The 12,275-nt window shown below is 61.0% G+C and overlaps 1 protein-coding gene across 5 annotated transcripts; it reads right to left on the bottom strand.

The window, feature by feature from the left end:
* Positions 1–412: 412 nt before the first annotated feature.
* Positions 413–11,980, bottom strand: SIPA1 (signal-induced proliferation-associated 1). Of its 5 annotated transcripts, none has more exons than XM_064492125.1 (16): positions 11,873–11,980; positions 8,769–9,528; positions 8,007–8,134; positions 7,747–7,923; positions 5,554–5,728; positions 4,728–4,831; positions 4,310–4,467; positions 3,602–4,211; positions 3,025–3,299; positions 1,947–2,168; positions 1,721–1,832; positions 1,518–1,626; positions 1,326–1,427; positions 1,183–1,237; positions 893–971; positions 413–789 (listed from the first exon to the last, which is right to left on the bottom strand). In XM_064492125.1, the coding sequence occupies exons 2-16, from the start codon at positions 9,439–9,441 to the stop codon at positions 643–645; spliced, it is 3,126 nt and encodes a 1,041-aa protein (XP_064348195.1). In that variant the 5' UTR covers positions 9,442–9,528; positions 11,873–11,980; the 3' UTR covers positions 413–642. The 5 variants fall into 5 exon arrangements, with proteins under 5 accessions (XP_064348195.1, XP_064348194.1, XP_064348198.1 ...); XM_064492124.1 differs by having other exon boundaries at positions 1,183–1,258; XM_064492128.1 differs by having other exon boundaries at positions 1,183–1,258; positions 11,817–11,944.
* Positions 11,981–12,275: the final 295 nt, after the last annotated feature.

Genomic DNA, 12,275 nt, shown 5'->3' on the forward strand with positions numbered 1-12,275 from the left:
TACTACCTCTGGAATTGGGCCCTGCAAGTTCTGGCCAGATAACTGAGGGAGTGCCAGGCTTGGGGGCTTGCTAACTATAGAGGGGAGAGGAGTGTCTATACTGGAGGACAGGGATTTATAAGGGGGCATGGTCAGACTCTCCTTGACCCTTAAGTGCCTTCCCTTCCTTGCCCTGCAGGTCCACCCTCTGCCTCTGATCTCAGGTTTGGTTCTAGGGCGTCAGACCAAATAAACATTTGTGGGAGAGAAGCTGTAGGCCTAGTCTCAGAAAACCCCTTAGTTGGTGGCTGCCCATCTCTGAGGCCAGTGTCCCCTGGGCCTGCCCTTCTACCCAGTCCCCGGAGCTTGGCTGGGGCCTGTGGGGGCAAAACCCTTTCCCCCATCATGTCATGAACACCTGTGTAGACACAAATAATAGTGGCTTCTTTATTCCCTGAAGTCCCTTTTCCCCCGCAGAATATTTACAAACAGGGATGGGGTAGGGTCAACTTCGCCACCAAATAATGGGCAGGGGAGTGGGGGCAGTGCTAAGTCGCGCCTTGCGCAGGGTAAGTTCCTGAGGGGGGCCCAGGGCCTGGTGTCACCCAGGTGCCTGAGGGACCCGGGCAGTTCTGCAGCCAGGCTGAGGCTGGACCAGACGGCTCAGGCCAGGTCAGTGGTGGGGGAGCCCAGCTGCTTGGAGGCCAGGAGCAGGCGGGTGGCTGCGCTCTCCGATTCGGCCTGTAGCCTCCGGTTGTTGTGCCGCAGGCTCCGCACCTCCTCCTCCAGGGCTGCCCTGTCTGCCTTCTCCTGGGGTGGGGTTGGGGGGAGACAGGAGTTAGAGTGGCCGGCCCCTGGCCCCTTTCCTAGGACAGCCTTGTGAATCCTCGCCAACCCTCAGCCACCGTGTCACCTTTTGCAGGTCGTCCTGCAGCTTCCTGAGCATGGACTCCAGGTGAGAGACCTTCTCAGACAGGTTTCCAGGTTCTGGCCTGAGGACATGGGGGTCAGGACTCAGAGGAACTAGGGCAGAGGGCGGCACCATGGGTTGGTTCCCAGACCCACGCGCATGAGAGGAGCCCAACCCCGTCTTCTGACTTATGTGTACGGGAAAGCAGAGCCCTGGGATACTGCTTAACTCTAATGGATGAGCACAAACAGTGGTCCTGGGGCTGAAGGGGTAGACTAGGCTGGGAGCCTTACTCAGCGTCAGACTTTGGAGTTCCTCTGGCATCTCCGCTTTCTGGGATGGGCTGTCCTGTGGGGACAGAGGGACCATCTGGGCAGGTAGGTAAAGGGAGAAAGCCCCACTCTGGCTCCTCTCCTCAGCACCCTGGTGGCCTTACCCTCCCGGGATAGCGACTCCAGGATGGTGTTGCAAGTGGAGGCGATCTCCGAGATTGACTGCCACTCATCTTCCAGGGTCTCACTGCCCGCCTCCGACATGACTGTGGGCACAGGAGGTGGGCTCAGCCAGGGAAGCCGAGGCCAGGCCCCCTCCTGCCCTCCTCCTTGACCCCATCTTGCTCCAGACTCACTTTTGCTGATGGAGTTCCTCAGAGACAAGGTTCGCGGCAGGAAGGAGGCCCTCAGCTCTGGGGTGGGATTGCCCCTGTCCTCACAACTACTGGGGCTGCCTGGACTGTCCTGGGAGGCAGAAATGGGTATAGAGGCAGTGACAACCACTATCACCCTGTACCCATCCCTGCTTGTGGGGCTCTGGAGGCTTGTTTCTGCTCACCTGGGCGGGAGGCATCTCCCTGCCAGCACTGGGTGCTGCCGGCTTGGCTGTTGTAACAAGGAGGAGGTCTGGGGTGGTGTTGGGCAGGACTGGGGCCTCGTCTGACAGGGAGCTGGGGAGAGCAGGGACAGCTCAGTGCTAGAAGCTGCACCTGTGGCCCCTGCTTACAGAGGCTTTCCTGTCCAACTTCATAGGCTGGAGAAGAAGGAAGGCTGAGAGGGTGCACCTGCAGGGTGATGGTGAGTTTTGGGAGTGCAGGAACTCAGTCCTCTCCTCGGCTAGGTCCCCGGGCCCTGGAGGACCACTGCCGTCGTTTAGGCACACTTGCAGCAGCTGCTTCGTCGTGCTGGGCAGTAGGGCCACTTTTGGGGCCTCATCCTGCACCAGTTCTGGGGCTCCCCGCCGGCTAGGCTCCTGCAGAGACAGCGTGTACAGCTCCGAAAAGCTCCTGGGAGGTAGAAGGGACAGCGTCAGACAGGAATGCCTGGCTCCCAGCATCCCACATCACCGGCCCTACTCCCAGCTGTGCCTGAGGCTCACTTCCAGAAGAGCGCTCCAAATTCTCCAACAATGAAAACTGTTTGCCTGGCTACAGGCCATTTTTCCAGTCCTCGGTTCAAATTTGCAGTGCTGCCCCTGTGTATATGTAGCAAATCACTCTGAATGCCAATTTCTTCATCTGTGAAATGGGGATAATAGTACCGACCTGCTAGCTTGCTGTAAGGATTTAAATAACACGGAAAACCACTTAGCATAGATACCCAAAAAGTACTGCCTGGGGACAAATCCACCCTGGGCCTTTTTCTTGTCTTTTATAGCCTATGTGCCTGTTTTTGTACCACTGAAAGCTAAGGATTGTTTTTACATTCTTAAATCTTTGAAAGAAATAAAAAGAATATTTCATGACATGTGAAAATCATATCAAATTCAAATTTCAGGGTCCATAAATAAAGTTTTGGTGGCACCGGGCCACACTTTTCGTTTATATATCATCTATGGATGCTTTCGTGCTACCATGATAGAGTCGAGTAGCTGCAGCGGAGACCAGACGGCCCAAAAGACCGTGGGGGCTGCTAATCGATTTTTCGAGCAGTGAAGGCAATGTGCTTAATTGGCTTCGTTCTACTTATAAGAAATGGGCAGTTCAGAGAGATTAAGAGACGGGGATTCTCTCAACAAGGAAAAGCTGCCACACGAGATTCCTGTCGCTAATAGCGACACGGGAGGCGCAGGCTACGGTGGCCAGCTCCCGGGTCCTCCCACCTCCCGGGTCCTCCCACCTCCCTGCTTCCCAGCGCCCTGACCTGCGGGGCCGGCCGCTCTCATCCGGGGGCAGGACGGTGACGCAGCCCTTGGGCGCCGAGCGCAGCAGCTGGGCAGCGGCCTCGGGACCCAGGGTGGGAAGTGTCTGGCCGCACACGCGCAGCAGGCGCGCCCCAGGCCGCAGCCCTGTCTTCTCTGCGAACGTGAAGCGCTCCACGTGCGTGACGAAGCCCTCGGCGTCCACCTCGAAGCCCAGGCGACCTTGGCCGTCGCGGGGCAGCGCCAGTTCGCGGGTCTCGCAGCCGCGGCTCACCAGCTGGGGCGGGTCAGTGTGTGAGCGGGGCTGCTGGAGGAGGGTCCGCCCCAGCGCCAGTCCCAGAGACCCCTCCCAGGTCACACGGACCCTTCCACATCCCCGAGGAGGGCATTAGCAACCCACCCTGCAGATGGGGGACCTGGGGAACCCCAGTTCCAGCTCTGCCAGGCTCCGCGGCTGGGTGTGCCCCCTCCAACCCCGCCACCCTGACTTTCCCTTTCTCAGACGCGGCGGTGGGAACGAGGAGTTCCTTCCCTGCCGCGCGCAGGTACCTTGCTCCCAACCTTACTCCCGCGCCTCACCTGCAGGCGCGCCACGACCTCGCCTACGGCTTGGCCCGGGGGCCCGTCGAGCCGCAGCGTGATTGCCTCCCCGCGGCCGTAGTAGAGGTCGAGCTGCTGCTCGGAGAAGGTCCAGGCCAGCACGTCACGACAGGCGCAGTTGAAGACTACTCGGCCATCGCGCGGTGCCACCAGCACCAGCGCCTCAGCGGAGATGCCCAGCAGGCAGGGCACCTCGGAGCCGTCGGGGCCGCTCGCCTCGGCTCCGGCCGCGCCCCGCGCCCCGGGGGCCGCGCGCACGCCCCACACCAGCGCGCCCGCCGCCTGCAGCTCGGCGCCCGGGCCCCGGGGAGGCGCCCGCCGCCTCCCGCCCAGGGAGGGCAGGCCGAAGCGCGAAGCCGAGTCCAGCGATGTCGTGGTCACCTCGTTGGTGGCCAGGTCCTGCAGGTACTGCTGGCGAGTGCGCGTGGCCATGGCGTGGAACTGGCGTGCGTGACCCGCCGCCTGCTCGCCATTGAGCGCCTTGGCGAGCAGGAGGGCCCGGAAGTCGGCGTTGGCAGCGAAGGGACCTCCGCCAGGGGGCAGAGCTGGCCCAAAGGCTGGGGTGTCCTGAGTGCGGCTCACGGCCACCCTACAGTGAAGGAGTTAGTAGTCAGGGGCCACAGGGAGAGTCTAGGAAGAGGTACCCTTGGCAGAACTGAGATCCCGCCCCCTACCCTGGATGCCCACCTGTAGGAGGTGTGTGGAGTGCAGGGCTCGTCTGCCCGCACCACTAGGAACACGTGTTGGAAGTGGGAGCGGATGGTGGTAGGGCAGAAGGGCTTGCTGCCTGGTTCCTGGAACACGATGGTCACAATGTCGTTGCCGATGTGGCGCTTCCGCAGGAGCTAGGGGTTAGATGGTGGGGGATGTGAATGGGACCTGTCTGCCCCCAAGTCCCTCCTCATTCGGGCAAGGCACAGCCTGGGCACCAGTGGTTCCCACTTGTCCCTGGTGAAGGCCTGGGGTGTTTGTCTTTGGGGAGGGACTCTAGCTGGGAGAGTAGCTGGGGTTCAGGAGAGCTCATGCCAAGGCTCAAACACAGCACCCCTCCATGGTCCCCCAGAAGTCCATGGCCACCCTCACCCCCACCCTAGCCCCCACACACCTGCTGCTGGTTATTGGGGGTGTAAGGCAGCATCGTGGACACGTGGAACATGATCTCATGGTCCTGGTACGTGGTGTAGAGGGAATGTGTGCCCGTGGAATCCGCTGTGGCCAGGGAATTGAGGACACAGAAGGAGAGCAAGAGGAATCTGGGTGGCTTGAACCTGTCTTCCCTGCCTGCAGTCTGGAGCCCTGTACCCACAGCCAGCAGGTGGACAACCCCTTCATGCCGTCAGCCAATGTCCAGGCCACAAGGTCCAAGGGCCTCAGCCTTGGCTGCTCCCCTCCCCCCACAGGATCCAGCCTGGAGTTGGATGGTGGGATGCTGAGACAGAACGAAGACAGAAATGAGAAATGGCCTCCTAGGAGGGAGGCGGAAGCGGGGGCAGATGTCTCAGGAGAGGACAGATGTTGGCCCAGGCACCAGCATGTGTGGGGCAGCTGAAAGAGCGGAAGGCAGGCAGGAGATGCTGGATAAAAACACCTCCCAGGTACCCTGGGGCCCTTCCAACCAGGGAGGCAGGGGTGCTCCCCAGGAGGCTGGGCTGCTGGAATATGTGTGTTTGATGGAGGGGGTGGTGCCCACATACCCACCTGGCCCAGCTCAGACAGAAGGGCACTAAGGCCTTGGGGGACAGCCCCAGCCCCTCCTCCCAGCCTTTGCAGCCCCTGACCCACGTCCTCAGCCACCCAAAGAACTCTCCACCCCGCTGGCCCCAGCCCCAGGGCAATATGGAAGAGGAAAGTGAGCAGACAGTTGGTTCTCACCAAGGCAGCCCACCTCTCAGCATGGGTCTGCCCCCACCCCCCAGCCCCCTGGGCCTCACTTTTGGTGTCCAGCTGGGCCCGGTAGCTCTCAAAGCCTTTGAGCCGCACCACATCACCCAGCAGGGTGAGGAACTCCATGAAGGCAGGTCCTGCCTCCTGGTTGTTGTACATCTCCTCCTCCGAGCCCTGGCCTGCCCGGCAGTACAGGATGCCCACCTTGCGCTGGAAGCTCAGCTGCGGGGGAGGGCACAGGCAGAAGACACAGGCCTCAGTGTCCCCAGCCCCACCCCTCCCCGGGCCTTGGGGAGTGGATGGAACACTGGCCCGGGGGCTGGACTGCCTCAATGTGTGGCCCTGAGCACCGCCCTCTCTAAGCCACCTCTGTGTCCTCGCCTATCAAGTGGGTTCCGTCTTTCCTACTCCCAGAACTCAGGAAAGTAGATCCCAACAAATGTCCACATTGTCATCCTTATCTCAAGGCTAGCCCGTCTTCCCCTCCTTTGAATCCCAGGCACATCCTCCCTGGCCTCTGGAGGCCTGGAGGCCCAGAGCCCCGCACTGCCTCTGCTCACTCTCTGCTTCCGACTCTTTTGGCTCCTTCCACCTGGGGTTAACTGTGCGCAGCTCAGGGCGCCCTGACACCAGGCAGGCAAGGCAGGGGCCCCTCCAGCTCTGACCTCCCATCTTCATACTAAGTTGTCTACACCCACAGTCCCCTGGCTTTAATTTCATCCCTCCTAACCCCTGCACCCCGACTTCCACTCCAGCTCAAACCTAATCCTCTCTTATGGCCAAAGGTGTGGTCTCATCTTGGCACCCACTCACAATAGCTGGCTCTTGGGGCAACTGGAATTTCACTTTACCTGAGATCCCAGGGACCCACACTCTCCTGCCTGGGCCTCTTCTCCATCCATACTCTTTGCCTCAGTGGCCAAGGCAGCCATCTTCATGGAATGACACCCCCATCTCTGCCTCCAGCCCAGACCTTTCAAGCTCTAGCTACCCGGATGTCCTTCCAGCACCTGGCACCTCACCTCCTCACTGTGACTACCCCACCCTGCCTTTCTTCCTGGGTCCTTGGCTCCAAAAAAATACCACTCCCAGGGGCCAAGAAGCTGGGGGATCTTGCAACACTCCCATGTTTCCAGTCAGTCACAAATGCTACCCACACTACTCCTGGACTGACCTCCTCTTCACCTCTGCCACTGTCACCACCAGGTCTGGCTTGGACCTGCAACAGCCTTCAGCCAGGCCTCCAGTCTAGCTTCAACACCAGAGGGCTGCTCCACCTCTCAGATCGTTCATGGCTCCACAGTGCCCTCAGGACCAAACACAAGCCTTTCCCAATCCTTTGCCTTCAAGCCCTACTCCAGCCACACTGAACTACCTACAGGACTCCTATGTGACAGCTTTTAGTTTCTAAGCTTCTCACAAGTTGTTCTTTCTGCCTGCTCTTCCTGGTTTGAGCTCTTGCATTTCCTCCATGATGCTAAACCCCTGGCCAAGGAAGGGCCGTCAGCACAACCTTGGTGCCCCATGGCACCCTCTACATTCCCCTTTCACTCTTATCCTGCTCTATCATTGTCCTTGATTCTCTGTGGGTCTCTCCCCACTACCTGGCTGTGAGCTAATCAAGGACAGCTCCTGGTCTAGACAGGTCCCCAGCATTCAGCCTGGGGCCTGACACCAAGGAGGTGTGAGAAAAACGTTTGTTGAATGACTGACGGATTGACAAAAGAGGAGAATCAGGACCAGTAGGCAGCTCTCAGCATAGGGTAGGGAAGACTTCCAACTGGCTCAAGCATTCCCACAGTGGAATGGGCAGCCCCAGGAAGGAGTGAGCACCGCAAACTGGGAGGAGACCAAGCAGGGCCTTGCAGGGCAAACTGACAAGGAACAAGAGGGACTTTCAGGAAGAAGCGGTAGCAGACCAGTGCTCCTCAACTCAAATGTACATAAGAATTATCTCAGGATTTTCTTTAAGTGCAGGTTCTGATTCAGTAGGTCTGGGGTGGGGCCCAAGAATCTGCATTTCTAACAAGCTCCCAGGTGGTGTGGATGCTGCTTGGTCTACAGACCTTACTTTGAGAGGCAAGGCCTCAGATGACCTCTGATGCTCTCCTTTTGAAAAACCAGCTCTCCTGGGGTCCCCCTCCAGCCCAGGATCAGGATCAAGGCTAGCTGGCTGGGAGCTGGGCAGGCTGGGTTCAGACCAGGTCCAGTTATAAGGCAGCAGTGCCACGCCCACCTACCACTTGCTCGTCCAGCGTGAGCAGTGTGCGGGGCACCTTCGGTGAAGCTGAGCCCAGGCGCAGGCAGGCTGGGCTCAGCCGCGGGGCCACGTGCTCTAGAAGCTTCCTTGGAGACAGGCCTCTTGGGGGCCCTGGAGGCAGCGCGTCCTCCGAGATAGTACCGCGGAGGGTCCGGAGCTAAGAAAGGATGCAGAGGCACTCAGGATACAACGGGCAGTTGAGGAGGCAATCCATGTCTGATTCCCATGGCCCCGGCCCACCTGCGTGGTCCGCACGATGATGCGGTAGCTGTGCAGAGTGCCCCCCCCGCTGCTCTCCTTTTCCTCCCGTCGCAGGCTCACTGCCACCGGGCCCAGCACCTCGTCCAGTCCAAAGAAGTTCTGGTGTTCTATGGGGCATGAGGGGTGGGTGACCAGTCCCATTCCTTGGTATTCCCACCCTCACCTGACCCTGCCCATCACTAAGTCCCGCCCCAGGTCCCATCTCAATGCTAGTTCAGATCCTGGACTAAGTCCTGTCCCCTCCTCAGCCCCGCCAACATTCTAGCGGCCAGATCCCGGCCTTCGCCTGTACACTTGGCCCTATGCCTTGCCCTTCTGCAGCGCCACCCATATATCGTGCCCCAGACCCAGGGGGCCATGCCTGCCTTCTCAAAAGCCTAGATCCTGCATGGCCCCTCCCACCATGTCATATTCTTCTCCAGGATGTCTGGGGCCCTTCCTTCTGGGCACCGATGAGAACAAGGTTCCTGGGTGGAGGGGTTTGGTTTTCATGTCACAGAAATGTCCATAGGAAATCTTTCCCCAGCCTGGAGGAGTATGAGGATGAACCGGTTGGAGGCAGAGAAGTATGCCCGGCTGTGGGTGGAAGCTGGGGTTGGCCTTAGGGAGGTGGTTAAAGCTGGGCAGCCCTGGCCCAGAGGCCGAGCCTGACCCTTCCTGTGACCAGGGATTTGACAGGGAAAGGACAGCTCACTGCAGGTGACAGGGACCTCTGGCTCTCCCCTGTGGCCCTCCCCTCACCTTTGCCATAGAAGTACTTGCGGTAGTAGCCAGCGCCCAGGTCTGCGTGCTCCAGGCTGTAGGCCGAGGTGCGGTTCTGAGGCTCCTCCAGAACGGACACGGCTGCATTGGGCAGGGCAGGGGGCACAGGTGGAGACACCAGTCCACCCAGGCCCAGCTCGCCCTCACCCCCAAGCTCACTCACAAAGCCAGGGGCTTCAAGCAGCAGGTCTGAGCTGGCCATGTGGTCCTGAGCCAAGGCTGGGGTCCCAGAGCCAGCCTCTGCATGGCCCCCTGTCCCCCGTGGCTTTGGAGCCCAGTCAAAGAGCAGGCTCTGCACATCATAGTGGGCGAACCAGCGGGGCTCGGGAACTGGGGGAAAGGCGGGCTCTGGCTCCTCGGCTGGCAGCCCCAGCAGAGCCAGCGGGTCAGTGAAGACCCGGGCAGGGGGCGCAGTGGGGCGACTGGCCTCCTCGTGGCTGTGGGCACGGGCGCGGGGGCTGGCTGGCGTGGGGGGCCGGGCCTCGCCCGCATCGCTGCCACTGCGCAGGAGCGGGCCCCTGGCTGGCCTGGGCTCGAAGGTGTGTGGTGTCAGCGGGGGCCGAGCTGGCTGGCGCAGCTTGCGGGCGAAGAGGTCATCCGTGGGCGCAGGGGCCGGGCCCCGCCGAGGGCTCCCCACGCCGCCGGCCCACATGGGCGTGCCTCGGACCTGGCTCTCGGGGTGCCGGGCCGCATTGGCGGGCACGGGTGGTTGGTGCCCAGTCGGCTGGCAGTTCCTGTCCTGAGGGAAGAGGGGGCTGCTCAGAGGGGCCTGGGGAGAAAACAGGAACCCAGGCCCTCAGCCTGGTCCTCCACCACACGGGGTGGCTTCCGGCCCCCTCCGAGACCATCAAAGCCGCTTCCGCTTTCCTGGCCACTTCCTTGTCTGCCTGGGGCTGAGGTTTCCAGCCCCCTCCTCCAGCTTAGCGCTGGGCAGGGCCAGGGGCTGGGCTGTCAGGGCCTTGGACCTGAGGGTCTTGGAGCCTGAGTGGCCCTTGGGCTTTCAGGGTTCCCCAGTTTCCACTCACGCTCCTTAAGTTTGGTCTGGGGTCAGAGTGAGGGTCCCTACCAAGAGCTGGCGCAACCGGACAGATGATTTGTTGGCTGGGACGGGAAACCCATGGGGCCACTGGTGTCTGGGTCCTGCCCACTTGACAAAGGGAGGACGTCCTGTCCCCAGAGACCTTCCTCCCTGCTCCTCCCACTTCCTCCAGGATCCCAGAGGAGCTGAGCACCCAGAGGCCAGGTGTCAATGCCCAGGCCCTCATGGCCTCAATACCTCAAGGACACAGGGGTTCAAGAGGGGACACTGGCAGGGGAGCAGGAACAGTAAGAGGACTTCCTTCGGCACAGGAAATGGCCCCAACTCTGGGCCCAGCCCCCTGCCCAGCCCCACATCCTGAGGAAAATGCTGGGGTCATACTAGCTCAATCATGGGACCTAAGTCACCATAACCTGAAGGACAGGCCTGGGCTGACCCTCTTGCAGGCTACTGTGACCATGTCTGCGGTAAGGGGAGGGAGTCACGATGACCTGGTCCCTTTTCTGGAACTGGGACCCATGGGGACTTCTGCCTACCTGGCTTCACTGATGCTGACTGGGAAGTCTGAACCGCATACAAGAGTCAAACTGAAGTCCAGATAAAGGGATGCTCGTGCCTGAAGCTATTTCATGTCAGGGCTAGTATTTGAAGCTGGTCTGTCAATCTCTAGGGTCTAACCAGGGTCTATCCCTGTGTGTGTCTGTGTGGGGCAGGTAGGGGGTTGGGCTAAGGCTTAAGGTCTCACAGGATGTAAGAGTGAGACACCCAAGGCCCCAGGGACCTGCTAAGTGCGGAAATGTGTCAAGACCAGACGCAGGTGCAAAGAGTGGTGTGAGAACGTGATGAGGAGCCACCTCCAGGTGAACCCAGGATGGAGTGGGTGGGGTGGAGGGGAAGGGATGTAGGGACCACTAGGGGTGCAGGCACCTGCTGGGTCTCTGTGTATCATCCAGTGACACTGTGGAACTGGGCTAGGAGACGGTGAGGGCAGAGGTTCCATGCACCCCTTGGCTTAAGCTCCAGAACCAAGCAAGTTCAGGCCTCCAAAGCTCAGAGTGCCTCCTCCCTTGGTTTCTCCCAGGACAAGTTCTTGATGCTGACCCTGAGCCTCTGTTCTCTCATCTGTAAAATGGGGTTAACCCTTTCCTGTCGTCTCCCAGTACTGCTAGAAGACTGAAAGGAAGGTGAAGCAAGTGAAGCCACAATGTGCTAAGTGTGTCGTGGCAGATGCAGGCCCTAGCTCTATGTGCCAAGCTCCAGGGCCTGGGCCATGGCGTGTGTGATGTGTGTATGATGGGGGCGAGAGGGGACATGTGGGAGGGGGTCTGTGCAGGCCCCTCTTCCGTGTGGGCTGAGCTCTGTGTACGTGTGCGTGCACTGCCTCTTGCTCTGGCGTAGTGCCGGGCTCTGGCTCTGCCTTGGGGGCTGTTCTTGGGCTCTGTCCCCCACCCAGCAGCTTCACACAGGGTCCATTGAGGCCGGGACATTCCTCGCGGCCTGTGTCACAGTGGGGGAGGGGGCCGGCCCCGCTCCCACAGATCCGGAAGGCCTGGCTGCCCCAGGAGGAGGCGCTGGACGCTTCCCAGCACATCTGGAGGTCATGACCCTATTTCTGCTGCCAGGGGGCGCGACAGATGTTTCCTCCCACGCCAGGCCCGGGATTGGGGCGCGGTGTGCAAAGATTGGGGAGGAAGCCGCCCAGGGAGAAGGGGAGCCCCAGAACAGGGGGAGCCCCACACGCCGCTGGCAGCTGGGCAGTCGCCAGCGCCGCTGAGAAGAGTAAGGAGCCGCCGCATCCACTTATCCGCACACCGGCCGGGCCGGACTGTCATGCAGAGGGAGGGCGGGGGTGCAGCGCCTGCCAGAGGCAGGGGACTGGACATGCTGACTTGGGATTGGAGCCCAGTTGGAGGTTGGGAGAGTGCAGGAGGCGAACACAGCGAGGACCCCCTCTCACCCACACACCACCCGGACCCACGCCAAACCACCTTCTCCCCTGTCCGGCCCGACTGAAGTGCCTCCACTCCCCCGCTCCCGCCGGTACCTCTGGGGCTCCCGCCCGGCCGCCTCCTCCGGCGCTGGGGTCCCGCTGCCTGCTCTCCCGCTACCGCTCCGGGCGCCGGCTCCGCCTGGGGGCGGGGCTACAAGGGGCGGGGCCGCAGCGGAGGGGGCGGGGCCGACCCGGGAGCCGTGTGCGGCGGGAAGTGCAGTGGGCGGGGGCTCCAGGCCTGGCGGTGGTCAGTCCAGCGGTCTGAGCGCCTGCCAGAGACAGGCCCAGCTCTGGGAACCGTTGCGCCTCCAGCCCTCGGCTGAGAAACCGGAACAAGTGTACCTGCCTTCCAGACCAACTGGTAGGGCTAGACCAGGACACCTAGTGTTAGCTGCAGCCGTGCATATAGCAAGTGCTCAGAGTACCACTATGAGCACTCATCAACACTGGGCCCTGC

Source organism: Camelus dromedarius, chromosome 12, assembly GCF_036321535.1.
Source record: "Camelus dromedarius isolate mCamDro1 chromosome 12, mCamDro1.pat, whole genome shotgun sequence".
Lineage (NCBI taxonomy): Eukaryota > Metazoa > Chordata > Mammalia > Artiodactyla > Camelidae > Camelus > Camelus dromedarius.

Coding starts and splice junctions, on each gene's coding strand:
- SIPA1 (XM_064492124.1), bottom strand. CDS start 9,441: ATGTGGGCCGGCGGCGTGGGGAGCCCTCGGCGGGGCCCGGCCCCTGCG. Junction 5,729..7,746: donor TCACGCTGGACGAGCAAGTG/GTAGGTGGGCGT, acceptor CCTCCCCCGCAG/CTGAGCTTCCAGCGCAAGGT. Junction 790..892: donor TGCAGGACGACCTGCAAAAG/GTGACACGGTGG, acceptor ACCCCACCCCAG/GAGAAGGCAGACAGGGCAGC.